This window comes from Centropristis striata, chromosome 18 (assembly GCF_030273125.1).
Source record: "Centropristis striata isolate RG_2023a ecotype Rhode Island chromosome 18, C.striata_1.0, whole genome shotgun sequence".
Classification (NCBI taxonomy): domain Eukaryota; kingdom Metazoa; phylum Chordata; class Actinopteri; order Perciformes; family Serranidae; genus Centropristis; species Centropristis striata.
In genome coordinates this window covers 18,818,314-18,840,838 of record NC_081534.1, presented here as the reverse complement: position 1 = coordinate 18,840,838, position 22,525 = coordinate 18,818,314, and the positions used below count along the sequence as shown (strand labels likewise).

General features: G+C 37.6%; 3 protein-coding genes across 4 annotated transcripts in view; 1 reads left to right on the top strand and 2 right to left on the bottom strand.

Moving 5' to 3' along the window:
- The first annotated feature begins 3,141 nt into the window (after window positions 1–3,141).
- Window positions 3,142–11,950, top strand: rmdn3 (regulator of microtubule dynamics 3). Its single transcript, XM_059356449.1, has 12 exons — window positions 3,142–3,694; window positions 4,701–4,890; window positions 5,738–5,881; window positions 6,739–7,084; window positions 7,370–7,472; window positions 7,971–8,031; window positions 8,135–8,210; window positions 8,318–8,395; window positions 8,570–8,668; window positions 9,463–9,516; window positions 10,072–10,152; window positions 10,404–11,950. The coding sequence occupies exons 1-12, from the start codon at window positions 3,496–3,498 to the stop codon at window positions 10,458–10,460; spliced, it is 1,488 nt and encodes a 495-aa protein (XP_059212432.1). The 5' UTR covers window positions 3,142–3,495; the 3' UTR covers window positions 10,461–11,950.
- On the bottom strand, window positions 11,768–19,423 carry rad51 (RAD51 recombinase). Of its 2 annotated transcripts, none has more exons than XM_059356450.1 (10): window positions 19,363–19,423; window positions 18,108–18,194; window positions 17,557–17,694; window positions 16,482–16,599; window positions 16,234–16,325; window positions 15,410–15,504; window positions 15,042–15,155; window positions 13,437–13,566; window positions 13,036–13,157; window positions 11,768–12,880 (listed from the first exon to the last, which is right to left on the bottom strand). In XM_059356450.1, the coding sequence occupies exons 2-10, from the start codon at window positions 18,189–18,191 to the stop codon at window positions 12,757–12,759; spliced, it is 1,017 nt and encodes a 338-aa protein (XP_059212433.1). In that variant the 5' UTR covers window positions 18,192–18,194; window positions 19,363–19,423; the 3' UTR covers window positions 11,768–12,756. The 2 variants fall into 2 exon arrangements, with proteins under 2 accessions (XP_059212433.1, XP_059212434.1); XM_059356451.1 differs by having other exon boundaries at window positions 18,108–18,251; window positions 19,363–19,408.
- A 2,152-nt stretch (window positions 19,424–21,575) lies between these two features.
- cenpe (centromere protein E) overlaps window positions 21,576–22,525 on the bottom strand; it is a 30,382-nt gene continuing 29,432 nt past the window's right edge. The window contains exon 52 of the mRNA XM_059356993.1: window positions 21,576–21,741. Within this exon, the coding sequence (XP_059212976.1) occupies window positions 21,665–21,741 (77 nt within the window). The 3' untranslated portion in view covers window positions 21,576–21,664. The remainder of the gene's footprint in view (window positions 21,742–22,525) is intronic.

Here is a 22,525-nt window from a genome sequence, read left to right as displayed (position 1 = left end):
GCATGCAGGTTCATTAAGGACTATTAAACCATTAAGACCATTAAGAGCTATCCAAATTTTACATTGATCATCCAGTAGATTTATTTTATTTAAAAAACATTAAAAAGATGACACCTAATGTTTGTAATTTGGTAGCTAAGATCGTATGTGCAACAACCCTGAATTTATTTCCTAATAAAAACCCTTGAATCATGAACTCAGTTCTACATCTAAATGGCTAAAGTTGAATAGATGTTGACTCAGAATGTATGCCTAATACAAAAACAAAACATACAAATAATATTGATATAGATAAAAAAATGTAAACATAGTTTAAGTGGAAACCACATGATTTCATAGAAAAATACACGGCCGCCCATGAAGTTGGAATCATTTTGTTTTCAGACACAATCTTCTGTTAATTGTGGTTTCAGTTTCATTGTAATGTCTGGGTTAACACGGAGCCTGTAAAGGGACATGGTAAAAATAAAATAAAACGTTGGTTTCCCGTGAGCACGAAATACTTTTCTTGTGAGCACAAGAAAGTATCTCATGCTCACCAGAAAGTATTGCATGCATGCATGATGTCTGAAAGACCATCCTCTGCATTTCAGCTTGTTTCTGTGTGAAAATGACAGTACAGGAGTTAGTTTGGCTATACTTTGACCTGGGCCTTCATTATAAAAACATTGCTGCTTTACTTGCAAGTCGTCACCGTTATGTTGTATCTGAAAGACATTTAAAACAAATTTTGAAGTCTTGTAGTCTGTTTCAGCGCAAGGGATACACCAACTTGGATCACGTAGTTAATTTCAATCATGAACAGTTACAAACATCTGGCCAGCTCTGTGGATATAGGTGGATGTACACAAAATGCAAGGAGAATGGATTACACGTCAAGAAAGAAGACGTATGCTTAATTCTAAAAGAACTTGACCCAAGGGGTGTTGAACTCCTGAGAAGAAGAAGACGGCTCCATCGCTGAAGCTATTTTGCAAAAGAGACAACTTGGACTCTTATGACAAACTGAAACCATTTGGTATTTGTATTAACGGCTGCATCGACGGGTTTTCCCAGAAAATGATCTGGATGAATGCATTTACTACCAGCAGTGACCCAAAAATCATTGGAGACTATTACATGGAGGCAGTCCAGAGATAAGTTGGATGTCCAAGGATTGTCAGAGGCGACCTGGGCACAGAGAAAGAAAGGATGTCTTGACAACTGATTATTACAGCCTGAAACAAACTTTTGCGAGAAGAGTAACATTAAAAATTGAGTCAGCTCAAAACATAGATCCTTTCATTAACTACCTAATATAACCACCTCTAAGGCAAAACATTTTGAGACATTATGACATCAGCACATGGCTTTCTATTCATACTCAGTAAACATCCCCAATCCTAGACAGAAAAACGGTGCTAAAATTATTTCTAGGCATAGGTTGAGCCACTAGGGGGCGATGGAGGATAAATTAGTGATTGCCCATATTAAGGCTCTATATAGACACAACTCCCCCATGACATGCACTCTGTAAGCATATATCAATAGCAATATTAAAAGTAGGATATTAAAGCATGATTTTAATTTATAAAACAGGGCCTCAAGATTGGATGAAAATAAAGGAGCCATCGCATACCACCTTAGTCTTTAATTTTGCTGTATTGGCACAATTGTAATTAATCAAACTACCATAAAGTAACTTTGGGCCCCCTGATTTGGTAGCCTACTTTTTTTAAAACATTGTTCGTAATGTATTTTGTGATGCAAACCAGGCCTACACGTTTCAACTGTTCATAATTTAGACTTTAAAGTGTTTTTAATTCTATTATGTGTTGAGAAATACATTGAGGAAACCTTTAAAATTAAATGATCTGACTCCAACACAAAAAACCTCACCTATTTCTCTGCGCCGACTGTTTAATCGGGAAAGGATGAGCAGGAGACATCTGATTTCTCATTTTAACTTAATTTTATCACGTCAAGAAATGTGCAGTTTACAGAGTCTCTTGGTTCAAACTACACATCCCTGATATGATATTAGGCTGGTCAGTTCATGAAGTCTGGACGCGGTCTAATTTCCTTAAAACCCAGTTTTATAGCTAAACAGAGGTTTTACTAAAATTGTAGGTTGAACTCTCCAGAAGTCGCCTCCTTTCAATCCGCTGATTTTTCAGTTTAATCAATACGTGAACACCTCATGTCACCAAGCAGAGAAGAGTTATCTTTCTGCTCAGCACACCATGTCCGTGAACTGACCTGTAACAAAATTTCAAATCACAAACTCCTGCCTTGGTATGACTTGCAGAGATATTATTGGAGACACAGATTTTGCAACAAACAATAAAACATAAAATATATATTTTTGTGATGATAGAATCTTACTCTAAATAGGACAGAGAAAGTTTAAGCAGATGGAGTAAATGTATTTAGTTTACCAATAGTTTACCAACAATAGTAGCACATGAGCATTATAGCAACACATCTTGCATGATTAATCTATAAATGCACTGAGAAAGGGTACATACACAGTTTCCATTTTTTTGAACATGCCTTTGTGACTTAAGCAAGATATGAAATCACTTTATTTTGAAGGTATCTACATAAGAGTGACATGAGCGTGTCATAAACATGACATGGGATGTGTCATGAACATTAATGACACTTTGAAGTAACATTAATGCTCATGATACTTGTCATGTCATGTTTCTGACAGGTTTGTGTGACTCTTATGTAGACACCTTCAAAATAAAGTGTTAACATATCTTGCTTAAGTCACAAAGGCATGTTCAAAAATTGCCTAAGTCATTTATTTCTCTTAAGGTACATAATTTACACACAGTGGTATTACTATGCCAATAGCCATCCTTTGTTACATCCTTTTTGAGTGAAATGATCAATAAATGTCATATGTTACACTTTTGGTTTAGTTTTTTGTGTTTCCTGCAAAACTTGAAAAAAATTAGTTAGGCGATTATTTTAACAGGGTGACGATTTGTAAAATGAATAAACTAACACCACTTTGTGTGAGTCTCCCTTAAAAGCACAATAAAAATAGCTACAACATTTAACAACATTAAAAAAAACGTCGCAGTCCGCTTGTCAACACCTTTTATTTTGTAAGTTGGGACCGGAAGTTGTTTTCCCATGCCCATGCGCGAGCCTCGTTGACATGATGCGATGTAGTGACGTTATATATTTTATAGCATCGTTGCGCTAGCCGTCAAACATTTGCACCCTGGTATGGTGTAAATAAGCCGCTTTGGTTTCGTTAATGTTACATATGAAAACGTGGTGTTAGATATATAAAATAGGTGAGGTCTCAAATGAAAATTGTAACATTTGAGTCTAGCTTATTACTAACCGTCAGTGTATTTATTAGCCAGTTAACGCCATAACGTTCTAGCAGCATCCTAGAGATTCGTCATAAGCAGTCATGTTTGGTTACAGACGACTGCGACACTTGTAAGCGATTGACGTTAACGCTACTTAGAAACGACCTGCGTTTGCGAGGAGATGAACACGCCGCTCGGGAGGAACGGGTTAATCGGGCTTGCTATCGGAGCTACAGCCGGTTGCGGTTTGATTGCCTTCATTATTTACAAGGAGATATGTAGGAGAAGATCCCAGAGCCTGGTGCTGGAGGCCCGGCCAGCTCCCCGGCTGTTTGACGGGGCGGAGAAAGCAATGCTGCTGGAGGCTCTGGATGAGCAGGGTGGGTTGGCACTGCGCTGCCTGGTACCGACACCAGCTGGTCAAAAAGATGCGTGTGTTTGAGAGATAGTAAAGGAAGCTTGGTTCCAACTAACGTTATGTTTTAGTAGTTGGGATGTGATAAAACTTCTCTTTCGTTATTATGATGGATCATTTGTACCACGCATCACATGTCGTCCCCCTGTTAAAATAATCGTCATTGTTTGTCTTTTTTTGCCTAAATCATCTCCTCATGACGCCAGCCACCTATGGTAAAATTGCCTACATCCTCAGTTTATCTGATCATGTGATTTTACCCGTTTAAGATCATCACTTCTTTGACAATTTGCCACATTCATAGTCATCAGATAAGAACCCAGCAAAGACGAGCTAGAGGGAGATTGTTTAGTTATCAGTGTTTTATTGTTTACACTAATATTGGTAACACTTTACTCTAAGGTGTCTACACAAGAGTGACATGAGTGTGTCATAAACATGACATGGGATGTGTCATGAACATTAATGACACTTTGAAGTAACATTAATGCTCATGATACTTGTCATGTCATGTTTCTGACAGGCTTGTGTGACTCTTATGTAGACACCTTCAAAATAAAGTGTTACCATATCTTGCTTAAGTCACAAAGGCATGTTCAAAAAATAATTTATTTCTTAAGTTACTTAATTTACACACAATGTTAACTATACCAATAACCATCCTTTGTTACATCCTTTCAGGTATTCCTGAATCCTGACACATACCAAACCAGTGGTATACCGTAATTACACTGGATTATATTGTACTGTATATCCCATATGGCCTGGGAACATGTTGGGATCTATGAAGGGCAGTATGGAGAATGATGTCTGGGCTACCTTTCCTAGCCAGCTGTAGCTACAACCTTGATAATCAAAGGAAAATAGATGGATGGATGTTCATGTTTGGAGGCTGGGAAAGGGTTATGGATTTAAGTGACTAAATTGAAAGTCCAAACCTGCATCTATATACTTGTTTTCTGCTTTTACAGAGGTGGAGGCCCAGGAGCAGGCTCTGGCAGCAGTGGAGGCAGTGGTGCAGGGCCTGTCCCCGGAGCAGCAGCAGGAGCTCAGGAACCAGCTGGACCAGGTGCTGAACTGCGTGTCCTCACTGCGCTCAGAGGTGGCTGAGCTGAGGGGAGGCCTGCAGGACATTGCCCTGCAGATTATTCAGGATGTCAAGTGAGTCACAGTGGAGAAATGTATAGCATCTGCCCTACTGAACCTTTTTTGGGTATGATGCCAATCAATAAAGGCATGGTGTATGTTTTAACACTGGTCTGATCCACACACATCCAGTGTGACATGGTCAAACAGGAGTTTTCTTCATATAAAGTTATTTGGTATGAAATTCAAAATGTGAGGGAAACACTGAGGCTGAGCCTCAAACGGTTGCACTGCTGTTAAATGTATTCAGCAGGGTTACACAATTAAAAAAAACATACATCAAAATGAGAATAGAGAATATGCACTAACTACAAACACAGTTTTTAAGAAAAAAAGAAGAAAATGATTATTATGATTCCAATTTCAAGAGAATTCTTCAATAACAGTAGAGCCGCTTCTTAATAATGACCAAAAGTAAAAGACCTGCAGAGACTTGCATTGAAATAGATTAAGTAATGTATGCTTTTGTATGTAATCTCTGTTATATTATGATAAACCTGGCTGTAACACTCGGTAAGAAATCTTAATAAGATCAACAAAAGCCTCTGGAAAGCTTAGCAAAAAGAATCTGTAGAAATCTCTGTTGCTGCTGCTTTTAGTTCCATACATTTCCCATCTCAAGGGAATGCAGCATGACAATAAGTGTACAGCATGTAAAGGGTCAGTCACAGACCTTATATCACAGGTCATTCTTCTCTGGCTCTTCTACCATTAGTCTTCACTATGGCTTCTGTAGAGAGTGGAGGATGTTCTAATAATCAGCTGAAACACCACGGCGTGGAACCTTGGGGATGGTTCCCTACATGGATGTTGCTGGTGTTCTGACACATGTGAATGTTTGTTCCTCCTGCCCCACATTCAGAAAGGGAGTGGAGGACAGTCAGCGGGTGCGTCGGCGGCGCCATGTTGTACACAGGGAGCGCACTGACTCCGCCAGCTCCAGCTCCATCTACTTCACTGCCAGCCAGGGCATGGCCAGCACATGTGAGGAGACCAGTGAAGGAGGGTATGTTATGGGTTGTTGTCATATATTATACTACATAATATATGTAACTGGTTTCTTTTAAAGCTGCATTCATTTAACTCCTTTCTACTTGTTTGGTCATTTGATCCATTGTCAAATTAGAAGTATTGATCAGTGTATCTTAAATGTTTGAGCTTTTGTTTGGTTTGATTGTTTTTTAGCTAACAATAATCATTTGAGTCTTTGATACCTGCCTGTGAGTCAAGTAGTAATCTAACACTGTGCAGGATCAGGTCAGGCCGAGATCCAGTTTTGATGTTTCTTAATGAGCTTTATCAGCTAATTCCTGTTTATCTCTAAGACAATTACAGACTGTTAAATAGTGCCATGTGTGGCAAATACTTAGTAACTGACAGGATCACTGTTGCCAATAGTTTATATACTTTCCTCGTCCAGATTTTGATTCTGATCCTGAGACACAATATCCAACCCCAGGTTGTGTCCTAAATATTATAAACAGTAGGACTAAATGCCTGTAATGACTGCCAACAGTGTGTTCTGTGGATTATCCCTAGTAACACTGATTTGGGAAAGTGATGTTGCTGAACTTTGTAAAAGTATTTTTTTTAATGCTATGAGCACAAAATTTAATTAATCTCTTTTTTTATCGAGACATTTCGAAACCTGAACAAATTAAACCAAAAGTATCACTACAGAGAGGAGTGAAAGTGTTTTGTTTGACCTTAGGGTGAACAGACGCATAAAATATAAAGAGAAGTGAAAGCAAAATGATTAATCAATATTATGTGAAATTCCAAATTTGAACACATTTCAAATCATTTAAGTCACTAAACAAAAGCATCAAACAACCCGCCAAATAAAAAATGTGTATCTCCAAGGTACTCCACGGCCTATGCTGAGTCGGACTATACTGATCGTGACACAGACAAAGAGGAGGGTGAGCGGGAGCCTGAACAGGAGTCTGAGGAAGAGGACAAGAGCTGTGCAACTGTCCTCACCCTCCGCCAGGAGGACTCCCAGGAAGAGGAAGTGGAGGAGAGAGGGCTGGAGGAGGAGGAGGAGGAGGAGGAGGATGATGATGATGATGAGGGAAGGCTGCAGCTGGTCACTGAAGTTCCCAGTGGGGAGTTGGCTCTCCTCCTGGCTCAGAGTGACATCCTCCACACAGGAGACGCAAGTTTAAAGGCAGAGGGCTTTCACCTGCTGCTAGACAACAGAGCAGAGGTAAGAGACTCTGACTCACTGGTTGCATGGTAAACTAGTGAAACTATTATTATTATTATTATTATTATTAATAATTATAATAATAATAATAATAATAATAACTATTTTTATTGTTATAGAATAGTGTTTTTATGTAGCACTTTAGATCAAACATTAAGAACACACAGCATCACATAGAGGATATGAAAATAATGACAATGATAAAAGTGATTTCTTTTTTTTAAAACAGCAATCAGTGGCAGATGAAATCACTTACCACAGGGTTTTTGGATTGTTTGTTTGTAGTATGGACACAGCAGGGAGTTTCTGTGGCGACTGGCTCGGGCTTACAGTGATATGTACGAGTCCACTGAGGACAAACAAGAGAAGAAGACCTATGCCCAACAAGGTAATGGACACACACACACACACACACACACACATATACACACACACACTCAGATATGATTATAATTAAATTGAGTTTGATCTTAACAGAGTAATAAATCAAAGTAAAAAAAAAGGTAGAATAAACCAGTTGAAGATGCAGAAATAAAACTAAAAAACAGGTTCTCACTTGCATTTTGACAAAATCTTATTGGACAAAAAAATTAAGCCCTGCAGCATGCCTCAAATGACACCTAGATACGATTATTACCATGTTTAACATATCTACCCAAAGTTAAAAAGATCATCCACCTTTCAAGCTCTCATGTTCTCTCAGGAGGTGGAAAAGGCACCACTGCACTACCTAAAACCTAAAACAGTTTAAAGGAGTGGACTTGTCTGCTTACAAGGCTACTGCTGCACTAATGGCTACTGGCTTTCTAGTACATTTATGCAGGGGGACAGTTCCACCTTCAGGACTTGCGAATTTTTGTCACTGAGCTGTGAGCTGGTGTTGCAGGTCAAGAGGAGGCAGAGTTGGCCCTGAAGAAGAATGGCCTGAATGCTGAATGCCACAAATGGTAAGATGGTGAATTTATAATATTGTGGATTTCCACTGCTGCCACCAGTGACCATTCCGTTGTGTTTTGATGTCACAATGCTATTTTTTTTGGGGGGTTCCAGGTTTGCTGTGCTGACAGGACTGACCACCCAGCATGAGAGCATGCACAGCAAACTGAAGAGCAGCCATATATTAAAGGTAACAGTTTAGGCGTTTCGCTAATGTTTGTTTACTTTATTACTGTGTACAGGGTTAACTTTAGAGTTTTGTACCACATACAACTGAATCTGTTTTTCTTCATTCAGGAGCATCTGGACCGTGCAATCACCCTCAGAGACGATGACCCCATGTGTTTCTACCTGCTTGGCAGATGGTGCTATGAGGTGAGAGGAGGGGCTGTTGTTGTTAACTCTGGTCTCATCACATGCACATTATCACCCAACATACAAACAAAACCACATCTTAAGTACAAAATCTTTATACCCATTACTAATATCCACATGTGAACTTCACTCAAGACACGACAGTGAGAATTTAAAGTGTGTGTGTCTCTGCAGGTAGCCACTCTAGACTGGTTGGAGAAGAAGGCAGCTGCTGCACTCTACAATAGCCCCCCGACCTCCACACTGCATGACGCGCTGGAGAACTTCCTCAAGGTACCAGAGCAAGGCTGCATTAAAAACCATGGGCCCTTCTTCAAGTCATTTAGTTTAGGTAACTTTGTTACAGTGAAACCGGCAGTAAAGTTTGGTAAAGCGATTGGTAAAGGGATAATGTGCACAAATGCCTTTACATAAAAAACAAAGACATCTGCTCTTTGTATTACACATATTCCCTAATTTCCTTATTCCCGTGAAACAAATTAAAATATTATCACCATTTATAAATAGGCCAACTTTATCAAAATATGAAGAAAAAAAATCTGTCGGCTATCTGAGCACTGTGCTTAAACATTATTATATTAATTTGTTTATTTGGATTAACAGGGACCTAATAGGTAAACATGGCCTAATCAGAAGTAATCTAAACAATGTACAATAATGTATCCAGGTGGTCTACATTAAGGTTTTAACTGGAGGTTAAAACACTGTTGGTGGTCTGTCGCCTGCTGTCCCACCATGCTTTTTTGTTGGATTAGTGAAGAAGGAATTTTGTTTTTTTTCCCACTTTTTTAAAAATAACTTTGATATAATTTGGATCATATCAATTGGTTGTATGACAGTATAGAGACACAGAGCAGGGATGGTGACATCCAACAAAGGTTCCTGTTGCAGTACTGTAGTACATGTCTGAAATATTTAATAACATTTAAGCCCCTTTCCCACAATGCTTTGAGAAAAATGAGGAGTGGTGACTTGGTTTTGTTTTTCATGGCCCTTTGCCTTGACTGGACTTTATGATTGATAGTCAAAGAGCATGTTTAATATCGTAACCCTTTGTGCTCTTCCAGGCAGAGGAACTCAGTCCAGGTTTCTCCAAGGCTGTGAGACTTAACATCGCACAGGTAAATCATCACATCCACTAAGTCTTTTAATACAAGTACAATTTTATGACTTTACGTACTTTCATGCCATGCGGCTCATAGATGACTGCAGCTACATAGAGACGTGTTGAGTTTTCAATGATTCAGAACTGTAGTACTGGCAATTTAAACCTGATGGAGACATTTTGTTTAAAAACTTGTAAAACAGTATTAACAGGCTCATATTTATACTAAAATAGACTATATATATTTTGTGAGAAGCAATTCTATGTAGAATCAGAACACCAGCACCCCCATCAAGCCTGAATGGAATTAATACTGTGTTTTAACCACAGGTTATACCACTACAATGATTTGTGTATACATACTGTATGTTTTCCTTGGATATTTACACAAAATGCGATGATTTCAAATTATGTAAAAGAGAGATCTGAGCACAAACTCAAGGATTAAAGGCCATTTTTAGTGGATGATGCCTTTTCAAGGCAAACACAACAGGGTTTGTATTTTAACTCTTTCTTCACTGTTGTGATTGTGTGGACTGTATCACTGATCTTCATGTTGTTTCACTGTTAGTGTCACAAGGAGCTAGGAAACATCTCTGAGGCCACAAACTGGACTGAGCTCGCTCTGAAAATGCCCACAAACTCTAATGATGTAAGAACACACTTCATTTTCACTATTTAAATGTCTGCAAGAGCTTCAAAATATTCACCAAAAATGTAATAGAATATTTCTAGCCTCTAGTTGTTAGAGTTGTGTACAGAGCTTAGTATTGCAGATTACAATCAAATCATGATTTTCTTCTATGTGCCATGGAATAACATAACAAGTTAGTCAGAATTTAGACTAAGTGTGTGTAACACTATTGTGTGAATTATTCATTGTTACCTTTTCTTTATTTCCAGGTCGAAACGTCTAAGCTGGAAGCTCAGCTTCAAGTCCTAACTGACAGAAAAATCTAAAAAAAAAGAAAAAATATTTCTATTAAGATCCAGCAGAAGGAGCCACTAAGCAGATGACACTGATTGGCTAGTCAGGCCGCCAATCTGTGGTCATCCAATCAGAAGTGCACCACAAATTGCACACTTATTTTCTTTCCCTTCAATGGTGGATTTACCTTTGTCATACTGTCACTGTGAAATGATATGGAGTTTATTGATGTATATTTATTATCTTTAATATGGCTTGATTGAACCATTATTGCTATGAGTTATATAAATCTTAATGTAATCTTTATTTAATCTATCATTTTGCTCACTTTTTTTAACGGATAATCAGTGATTAAATATGCATAGTTTTTTTATGTACCATATTCTTAATCCAACAGACATACTTAATGGGTCAGTTCCCTAAATGACAAAACAAACAGTCACTTCACTCTAGTGGTATCCAGTTATGCAGATGGTTTTGGCTTTATCTATTGAGACACTTTTTTTTGAAGTTGTTTGTATGTTAATTGGTCCAATCTTTTCTTTAGTTAGATTTGTGAAGTACATGAGCTACATTCCAAATCGTATACTGTATACTTTTTTTTTAGTTTGTACACAAGCTGCCCTTACAAAGTATTTGCTGTTTCATGCAGTAAGCATGTAGCTGAGACGTTCTGCTTAGTCAAAACATGGCACCTTGAACTTTGACTATCTGGGTGGATAAGAAAAGCATGCTGACTTGCATACTGCAAATTGCACTTGGGTGTAGTAGGACATCTTGGTATTTTGGCAGACTACATTTGACAAACTATATAGTATGAAAACATTTTTTTAGGGCAGCATATGTATTGGAACACACAGATGACCACTGTGTCTTAGGTGCCTCAGGGCAGTGAGCTCCAAAGAGGGGACGAATGGAACCAAAACCTTTCACAGGGTCAGAATCAAAAAACATCACAGAAAAAAAACCATACATGTGATAAGTTCTCTATTATTTGTAATTGTTTTGCTGTGTCCCTCTCTGCTGCTCTTTGACAGATGTTTGTGTTGTGGAGATAAATGACACTTCATGTAGATTTAGTAAAACTAGTATTTTTTACTAATAAATAATGTAGTATAAAGAAACTGTATTGGATCGCAGTCAGTCACCTCAGTACAATAAGGTCTTTTGTTTGGTTCTGACTGAAGAGTATCCTGATAATTTTGTACCTCAATTTTCTTTCCAGTACGTTTGCTGCCTTGAACTTTGAGGGTATTTAATGATTTTAACATTCCTGTTATTTTCTGAAGTGAAAGATAAATTGCAGTTTCTTAGCAGGTTGTTACCATGTGATCCAACATTATTTTAATGGCACTTTGTTTTCTATTTTTAATTTATTCTTGTTGAGGCCATTTTTGCAGTTTCTGCTGTGAAATATCAGTAGATGTGTAAAATTTCCTCAATATTCTGATCCTGCAAGGAAAAGTTAATATACACTGAAGTGACATATCGATAACATTGAATAAAATTATTTTGTATTGATTTCTTGTTGACTTGTGTTTAACATCTAGACCATATCGTACCCTTCGTAAGTAATGACCACTGAACTTATCAAACACTTCCATGAAGTAATGCTTACAAATTACACAATTTAATAGGAAAAGAAGTTTTATTTAGCTAGGAAGCTTATATACAGAAGGTTCTGATGAAGACAAACTAAAAAGAGGAATACCTTTAGTGGTATAGCTGGCAAGAAGTTAAATATGAGAAATAACACAAGTATAGCTTTGCTTCAACAGCCTTCTCAGAAAACTTAACTGTTGACATAAAAAAGGAAACCATTTTACAAACATCATAACGTTAACAGATCTCAAACCAAACATTTTTCAAAATTTTTTTTACACCACTCAATAAAATAAATAGAGATCTTGTTAGGTTAGATAATGTTAGGACACATTTTTGTAATTATGAGACAATAGATCTTGTAATTGCACTATAAAGACCTCATAGTTATGAGATATTGATCTTGTAATTAGAAAATATCTCATAATAGCATAACAGAGCTTGTAATTATGAGATAACATGTCATAATAACAAGAACCGTCTTTATGTGCTTCAACATGAAAGAAAAACATTCCATCTTGCTGTTGCACCACTGAGCTCCAGAGGGCCAGATCTGAAGCATTAAAACCAAACCTTCGTCTCTTGATTACCCAGCAGTCTGAGGCTTCATGTGAAGGCAATAGTATGGGTGAAGTTTGCACATACAACGCTTGAATCCAAGAATGAGTCAACAGGTGTGGCAGTAACATTTACCACCACCCTGCTGCTCCATGCCTCCCTGACAGCTCAGTCCTTGGCATCACCCACTCCATCAGCATTAATGGCAAACATGGCTTCAGCCTCTGGCAGGCAGGGCGAGTCGTAGATTTTACAGATCCGGGTCTCTCCTCTGCCTTTCCTCAGGTACAGGCTGCAAAGACAAGGTCGCTGTTAAATCCTCGTGACATCATGGTGTCATCAAGCTGCAGCCATGACCTTCTCTCGCTCGCTATCAAACTATCAAAACATACAATCAAGTATCAAACCATGCTATAAGAACAAATGCAAACACACTGGGACACTCACCGTGTGGTGGAGGCGTGAGCCATAATGTTGCCTCCGATGGGTTTCTTAGGGTCTGCGGAAAACATGGCTGCCCCATCTACCTGTGCTACCACCTGGTTTGTTATCACCACCGCAACTCCAAACTGTCGGGACGATCGAGACACACAAAAATACTCATGTTACAGACACCTTAGTTTAAAACCTCCTGGGTTACAATGCATCACATATCAGCACCGTGCATGCGCTGCCATGGTTACATTTGACAGTGAATGTGACTAAAGCACAGCCACAATATGTGAGATAACCCCTACACCAATGCAGTGTGGTGATATCACATGCTGGGAGCATTTGATCTCACCACACTACAAGGATGACTGCAAGTGGCCTCTTAGAGTTCACCTGCACACAGTCCAGCTGCCTACCTCGTCTGCCAGCCTGAGCAGCATGCGGAGAAATCGCCCCAGGTGTCCCTGTCTGGCGGACAGCTCTCCTCTGCCCGAGTAGTCTGTTCTGTACAAAGCTGTGGCGCTGTCTACTATCAACAGAGCATACCTGACACACAGGGAGAGAGAGAGAGTGTGTCAGCGTCAGGGACAGTCCACAACAAAACCTTTTTCACAGCAGTTATAGTAAAAAAGCACATTTGTATTGAATAAAATAAAAAATATTGATCAAAGACATAGGCATGATTGTAAGCTTAGAATATGACCCAGTTATAATCTATTTGGTGATTTGCAATTAAAAGGGGTTGAGGCTAAAATTGAATTCAATACTTTTTAGACATCTGTGGTCTTAATCAACATCATTTAGTCTCTTTATTTCAGCTACTTGAACAAATATTCACCAAAATGCAGTTAAACAAGGATCGCTGCCAATTTCAAAAACTCACTTTGAAACATTCTACAGCTATACCACAATCCCACTCACTAAAATATAATAGCCAATACCTTATATAATCTCCAATATTATTGGAATACTGTTACATCTGTGCAACAAATCACATAATGTGACAGTCATAATTATTCTTTGATCCTATGCGTCTGAAGTTTCATTTAGATTATGACAATTAAAACTGAGATGACACATTGGCTCTCATTTATCAAACATAGAAACAAAAATCATCTGATGATAGGGTCCACATGTGATTCATGAAAAGTTTGTATCCAGCCAATCACAGCGTAAGAATGATCTATGAATAAATGTGGTGGCTGAAAACAAGAATCAGAACCAACTGGTTTTGTTTGGCAGCCTTAAAAGTGGCATCAAAGGGAGTGAAAAAAGGGCAGTGAGGAAGGAAATGAGTGCTGAGGTCAGCAGTGCAGCAGTGGACAATGAAACTATTTAATTTATACAGCCGTATAGTCTAAGAGCCTATATAACATGCTAGTAATATTAGTTTGTCTCATAAATGAGGGCCATTTTGTGCAATATACAGTATTCCTTATATTTGTATTCCATTGTATTTATTTTTTATTCGTTAGCTTGTGTTTCATCTGACCACATTTTTGTTGTTGACATTTGTTGCCATGACATAATGTTTATGATGTTACACAATGGCCTTTTCTTTTTGGGGAAAAAAAAAGAGGCCCTGTTATGGGACAAACATGCCCTAGTAATCACAAAATTATATTATTCTCCCCACACACTTTTATTTTAATAAATGAATAATAAATAATAAACAATAATTCCGGTGTAGTCTGAAGCACTAAATGAATAAAGGATCTGGAGGATAATGATACATTCATTAGGTTGATATTCAAATCCCAAATAACATCTCAGCTGGAGATAACAGTGACCCAACTACAGCTCTGCAGGGATGAATTAATCAATCAACCATCAATTAAGGGTACAAGTTAATTGTGTGAAATGAAGTCTTGTAGTCCAACTTGCCAGAACCAGGATCATATTCCAAGGAAATTCAACAACCAAGTTAGTATCAACAGTAATTGTCTGAAACTTCCTGACTACTCTACATTCACTGGTTAAAGAATTTGCACAGTTTTGATGCAGTACCACTCGTGACTGACCTGGATTCAGCCATCATGGCAGAGGCTTGGTACAGCAGCTGGGTCTGATGGTCTGTGTTGAAAGCTCGGGCGTAGGCCACGTTGTCCAGAACATCACTGCCTACCAACCCGTACCTGAAAGCAGAGAGAGGTCATCAGGAGGTGTTCTTACTAATGTCCACTTCACTTCAGATTAATACAAGCAGAATATGACCAACACTGATGCATGAAGCATTTTTGTGCATGACCAAAATTTGAATATGCCTTTTCGCCTTTACTTACTAAACTCAATTTTCTTTAATTCTAGCCTTCTACTTTTAGAAAGAAACAAGAAAAACAAACAGCTGAAGAAAAGTTGTCACAGCTGGAGATGAAATGTGCAGACCGACCTCTCGGCTACAGCCAGGAGTCTCTCTGGCCTGAAGGTTCCTTCTGTGTCGATGTACATGGCTTTACCTTCTCCACCCCCCTGATCAATGGGCAGCTGTATGGGCATACAAAATGCAGTATGAAACCGTTTAGTTGTAAAATCATTGAAAGTCTCCATTTTGCTGTCATCTATGGTGTTTTGCAGCAGGCAGAGTTGATCTCTAAATTCTGATCTCTCTTGAGAAGAGTTAGATGCTTAATAGGAGAGAGAAATTCCCTTGAGATAGCAACAAATGCAGAGAGGACTTCTTATTTAATGAAAAATAAAAATTACTTTGTGTTAACCAGTGTACATGGAGAGTGTCCTATGCAGCTGTATTGTGTGGGAAAACAAAAGTATGGGATCGGGACTCTATCAACACATACTCGAAAAAAATCAGTTCTGTATCTGTATTCTCAGCAACTGCATGATTTTCCATTTTTATCAGTACTTAAGAACATAATACACGTTTTGTAAAATGATCTAATTCTGATTGTTCTGACCATATTAGAAAAAAAAATATTTTTTAAAATCATAATTCTAATTTTTACTGGAAAATATAAAAAAAATGATGGTGTTTTTTTTGGGAGGATCTGGACCGAAAGTGCAAATTGGATATTGCACTGGTCCATGTGGTGACTTTTAAGAATTTATGATAAATTGTTCAGTCCTACTACTATTTTATGTTTTGTTGAACAGGGACCTTGGGTGTTCTGAAAGGCGCTTATAAATAAAATGGATTATTATTATTATTACTCATTATACATCTTCCCCTGAACCCAGTGAGGTCGTCTCTTTCTCTACCTGACAGGTGACGGCGAGCGTATGGCACAGCTGGGTCTTCCCCGTCCGAAACTCCCCAAACATCTCTGTGATAGAGCCCGTCTCGAACCCACCTGCAGGAAAAACAGGTCAAACCAAACAACTTAATTTGTCTGTGATTATTGACCTGACTGGATGATCATGGAGCACTGGCCCTGTCAGTGGTGGATGATGGTTTTCCCACTTAACTAACCAGCTGAATGTCTGGATGATATACTAGATGTACAAACCCTGCAGGAGTTTGTCGAGCTCTTTGGAGCCTGTGGAGATCTGGATGATCTCTGCTCTCCTCTGGTGGAACTCAGTAGCTGTGGTGAAACCCATGGGCACAAGTTTGGCAGCTTCAGTCTAACAGGGAAGGAAAAATAAAAAGAGTCAGTAACTGTATTTACCAATTTTAACTTTATACTACTAGTAGTAAATATGGGAACGTGATCTTAATGTTCAATCCTATTTCCATAAAAAACTTGAAAATAAAACCCCCCAGAATGCATCAAATTCACAGTGTATATTTACACACAAAAAAAGTGTTTATCAGTTTGAATACAAAACAAATTGTCTGCATTGTGGTTTGTTAATGTTTTAGATAACATCATCATATGGAAACCTCAATAACAACTATTATAACTAAAGATTAAATCAAAAAGCATGATTCTGAGCCACATGCCTTGTTAACTCTATTAAAAAATAAATGTGTGTTTGAAATAAAACCACTACTGACATTACATAAAAATATTACCATATTGTATCGTTCACCATAATACTGGAATATTTTTTATGATAAAAAAAAAAATTGCATATCGCGATAATGGCAACTTTACTACTTGTTGGCACAATAACATCAAATCATTGCATTCAAAACTTACTTCAGTTAAAGAACAAAAGCACCAGCAACAAAATGTACTTAAAGTATCAAAAGTAAAAGTACTTGTTATGCAGAATGACCTCAATTATTTTTTTTATGTAAGCAGCATTTTACTTTCATCAAAGTGAGTTTTTGTGGTGAGATTTGCACTTTACACTACAATTTAGATTTATGGTTGATTTTTATTTTGTTGTACAATTTTTATTAATACAGACTTGAAAATAATTTTAAAATGTCCTATATATTTGACAGGACTTTGTAATATCATCAAGAATATTGTTATTCCAAAAATACCCTGAAATATTGTGATACTCTTTTAGGGACATACTGCCCACCCCTACTCCCCACAAGAGGGTGTGGACGAAAAATGCTACATTAGGACAGTTCAGTTAGAATTCATGGATTACTCTGCCACACTGAGCGAAGAATTTGTTTCTTACGAGAATTTTGTCAGCTTTGGCCTCACTGATGCCTTTGATGTTGAGTAGCTCTTTCTTGGGTGCGTAGGCCACTGCCTCAATGGTGTGGAAACCTGCATCCCCCAGCTTCTTTATGTCACTGGCACTGATTCCACATTGCTGCATGCAGAGACAATGAAAGGAGAGACAGCTCAGTGTAAATTCACTGGAAAAAAGGAAAATGTTCATGAAGTATTTGGCACCTGGAGAGGCACAATCACACTTAGTTGGAAAAAAGAACCAAAGAAAGAAGTGTGATTTTCTGTTCTCTCACAAGTCAGTAATAGTATAAAAATAAAATTATAACTCTGGTCAGATGACATGTAAACAACTGCACACAACACATTTACATAACGAGGTACATGTTATCGTTGTATAACAAATAAAATGTGAACATATTAACCAAACCCACTTCACAAACAGGCAACTTTCTCCCCAAACCAGGCCCACTCAGAAAAGTAGATGTTACATTACTACCAAGTGTAGTGTAATTCAGTGTTTTTAAGAGGGAACAAAGTGTTTAGGATACAAACCTCAAGTCTGCTCAGAGGTTGTGGTCCGAAGTTTTCTTCCTCTTCTACCTCTGTCTCCACCCTGGCCTCACTCCTCATAGCCATAGTCTATGAAGAGAGTGGAAGCAGCAGGGATAAGTGACTCTGTGACCAGTAATGACAATGCTGTCGGCAAGGTGGAAGACAGTGAATCAAATGATACTCTTGTTATGATTGTTTAGAAAAAAGTTATCCACTTTTGTAGGCATGCTGTTTTTTAAATGAACAATATGGGTTGTGAGATAAAGAATCACTTTCTAAAGTACTTTCTTTTGTTGCTGTTAGTTAATACTCATTTGCTCTTTGTAAATGTTGTCAGACCTATGTTGAGTTTTCTTGAATCACTTTTCACATCATTGGTATGGTGTGCACCACAAGGGACAGATATGAAATACGTTCAAAGTTAAAAATATACTGGGAATGCAAGGCAGAGCTATGGCAAGATAGCAGTAAATATAATTATTTCATAACCGTTCTAACGTTACCTGCGAACGGTAGATGCTTATATTTGGTTTGCTTACTACTTATTATTATGCCATGACATGCGCGTGTCATAAACATGACATGGGATGTGTCATGAACATTAATGACACTTTGAAGTAACATTAATGCTCATGATACTTGTCATGTCATGTTTCTGACAGGCTTGTGTGACTCTTATGTAGACACCTTCAAAATAAAGTGTTACCATATCTTGCTTAAGTCACAAAGGCATGTTCAAAATTTTCCTAATTCATTTATTTCTCTTAAGTTACATAATTTACACATAGTGTTATTACTATGCCAATAGCCATCATTTTTTGAGTGAAATGATCAATAAATGTCATATGTTACAGTTTTGGTGAAGTTTTCTGTGTTTCCTGCAAAACTTGAAAAAATTAGTTGGGCGATTATATTAACAGGGTGGCGATAATTAACGTTTGCGAGTTTCATATAATTCTACACTACATTTATGAACAACTTAATGTAGCCGGTGTAAACAACAGAAGTAGCCCAATCGTGCTATAGCTTATGTCCTGAGACAGCTTTAATTGAAGTCTCATCAGCATTTTAACACTTGAGCTTAAGCTGTTAGCGTATTAGCATTAGCGCTGTTTTCGGTGAGTGCGCTGCATTTCATCCATGGAGCTGGTGTTAGTGACCATAACACCGAAGACTGCGTCAAAGCGAGATGGCAAGTTGTTTTTAATCACATACTACACTTGTTTATTTTCATATAGCTGCAGGTTTCACCTACCTGCTGCCTCCTTGTTTCCCTCTAACTCGACTGTTTGGTAACCAAAGCTCCCGCGCGCGACGTACAAACCAAACGCAATGACGTTATACGTGATGACGTAGCCTCTAACGAGTTTTCTGATTGGGTTGGGGGAATCTGTATAAAGGAGATGTACTTTCATTGTTTTACACCAGTAGTTCTCAACCTTTTTGAGTCGCGACCCCCAATTTAATATACATGTTGTCCGCTACCCCCGCTCACTGAACAGAATCTCACACGCACAGTTCAGATCACCCCAAAAAGACACAAAATGACTAAAAAAAGACACAAAATTACCAAAAAAAGACACAAAATGACCAAAAACACACACAAAATGACTAAAAAAAGACACAAAATGGCCAAAAAAAGACACAAATGACCCAAAAAAGACACTAAATGACAAAAAAAACAACACAAAATTAACAAAAAAAAAGACATTAAATTACCAAAAAGTCTAAAACACTTTAACACAGTGGAGACAGAGCTGACTTCCAAACTGATTTGGCGACCCCCAGAAATCATCTCGCGACCCCAATTGGGGTCGGGGACCCCAAGGTTGAGAATAGCTGTTTTACACTTTTTTTTTCACATTTATTTTTTTTCTCTTTATTTTATTTTATTTTTTTCCTTTTTTTATTTTTTAAAGTTTATTTTTATTTTTTTTAAATTAATTTTTATTTTATTTTTTTAATTATTATTTTTTCTGCGCATGCGCGACCTTTTCTGCTTCTGCGCATGCGCATTGTCCAGAAAGACCGCGCATGCGCAGAAGCGCAGAAACCCGCGCATGCGCAGAAGCGAAAAAATGTCATATTTGGTACCGTGGCCACACTATGAAATTCATAGTTGTGGTATAGACTGGCCCCTGTAACGCACACACCCCAACGGCAACCTCTCATTGAAAAATAAAGTCAACCAAATAGTAAAGTGGTCTAGCAGACTGATTGGTGAGCCACAGCTCAACATTGTTTACACAAAACAATTACAGCGTTACTGGTTCAATTTTAAATGACAGTCCCCATCCATTGCACAGAGAGTTTCAGCTCCTCCCCTCTGGGCGTAGGTTTACAATCCCTAGGTGTAGAACAAAAAGACACAAAAACAGTTTTGTCCCTGCTATGCTTTGCACAGGTGTTTATTGTTGCTTTTATGTATGTTTTTACTATTTCTATATATACATTTTAACCTTTATCTACATTTTTTACAGCCAAAATAAGTTTTATTTTATTTTGCTGTTTTATTTTGTTTATTTTTCTGTCTTTTTTTTGTTGCTATTCGTATTTTAGTTCACATCAATATCTAAGTATAGTCTGGACCTCTAAGAACTTTTAATAATTTTTTATTTAATTTTTTATTTAACTTGCCATTTCTTAACTCCCACTGTCTTAAGTTGAATGATGTGTGATATGTGCCTCTTTTGTGTGTGTGTATGAGGACTCTATTTGTACCCAGAGGTAGATTTTGTTTGCAGTATGAAGTAAATAACATAGATAAAAAGATAAAAAACATGATAATGATAATGAATTTCATTGCCTTAAGTCTTATGGTCTAGGCACAGCGCCAAATATTAAATTAGACAGCCACCAGAGCGCCACCTAGGGGCCGATCAATAAAACCTTCAAGGGTTATCCTCAGGAGGGCATTGACAATAAGTATACCAAGTTTGGTGTTAATCCGACCTTCCGATTTGGAGATATAAAATACTTCAATTTAAAGAGCGCCACCTAGTGGTCATCGGCCAAAATTTTGCACAGAGCCTCAGGGGCTCATGGGGAAGTAGGATCTTGAGTTTCATATCATTCAGACACACCAATGTGGAGATATGCAACACTTAGTGTTTTGTGTTTAAAATAGCGCCACCTGCAGGAAGTTATTTAATAAATTGAGTATTCTTTGGGTTATCAAAATTATTATAGCCCCACCTAGTCGTGGAAATTCAGGATGACAATAGATTATAAAATTTTTCGCCAGGTGTGACTTATATTTAAAGTTTCATGAGTTTTGGGGTATGTTCAGGCACTGAAAAATGCGATCATTTGGGAATAATAATAATAATAATAATAATTCGAAATACAATAGGGACCTCGCATGTTGTTGCCTGCTCGGGCCCTAATAAAGCAACTCCTTTATACCATTTCTATTTGGCTCATGGAAACTAATAAATTGGGTGTAAATGAGACAACAATCAATGCCTTTAAAAGAAACTTTATTTACGAAGAAATTATTATTTACAAAGAAATTATTAAAAGACAAAGACATAAAAATATTGTACATTTGGAACTTTTTACTGATGTTTGCACATTTCCTCTTGTGTTGGAGACTTTGGCCACAGGTCCTTCCTGTCTGCACCCACAGCTGCATCTGCAACAGACAAGACCTTTGAGAAAAGCAGTACTCAACTTCCATACTACAATCCATCTTAATGGCAACAGTAATGCCCCTGAAGCTATTAAACCCACCCTGTTGCATTGTGAGTCTTTTATATATATATATATATATACATATACACACACATATATACACACATATATACATATATATATACATATATATATATATATAAACATATATATATGTATAGTATTCCATGATGATTTGTTCTTATTAATATGTTAACAAACTGGTGTCTGTAATTATTGTCTTATCAAATTGGATGATGTAAATATCAAGTCAGCTCATTAAATGTTATGCCTTTACAAGATAAAGTACTATACTTCCTGTACAGTCTAACAGACTGACCACCTCCTTCACATTGCATTTTTTTTAAAAACAAGACTAAACTATGAATTGTGGATGTTTCCACTTGAGGGATGTGTACAGGATTGCAGACAAGTAGAAAGTGTGCACACAGGAGTGAACAGGACATCATGTAAAGTGGGACAACCTAAAAGTTCCTTGAGTAGGACGTGTCAAAGACTGAGGTTCAAATTGTGAAATTAATAAAACTTGGATTTATTAAATCAATTATTTGATACTGTCTTGGAAGGTTGAGATTCCAGCTCAAATGTTGAAATAGCAGGCCAAAATAAAGATGTGTGAAATGACCGTCTACCACAACAATCTGCTTTTGTCAAAAAAGAACAGAGAGCTCAGATTAAAACATCCACGGAGGGAGCATATCTTTACCCTCTGATCAGGAAACCAA

What these genes read in the sequence shown, in the direction of transcription:
- rmdn3 (XM_059356449.1), top strand. Translation starts at nt 3,496, where the DNA reads ATGAACACGCCGCTCGGGAGGAACGGGTTAATCGGGCTTGCTATCGGA. An exon ending in TGCTAGACAACAGAGCAGAG is followed by an intron (nt 7,085 to 7,369) that starts GTAAGAGACTCT and finishes GTTTGTTTGTAG; the next exon opens with TATGGACACAGCAGGGAGTT. An exon ending in TGCCCACAAACTCTAATGAT is followed by an intron (nt 10,153 to 10,403) that starts GTAAGAACACAC and finishes CTTTATTTCCAG; the next exon opens with GTCGAAACGTCTAAGCTGGA.
- rad51 (XM_059356450.1), bottom strand. Translation starts at nt 18,191, where the DNA reads ATGGCTATGAGGAGTGAGGCCAGGGTGGAGACAGAGGTAGAAGAGGAA. An exon ending in GCTCGACAAACTCCTGCAGG is followed by an intron (nt 16,326 to 16,481) that starts GTTTGTACATCT and finishes TTTTTCCTGCAG; the next exon opens with GTGGGTTCGAGACGGGCTCT. An exon ending in CGCTCGCCGTCACCTGTCAG is followed by an intron (nt 15,505 to 16,233) that starts GTAGAGAAAGAG and finishes ATGCCCATACAG; the next exon opens with CTGCCCATTGATCAGGGGGG.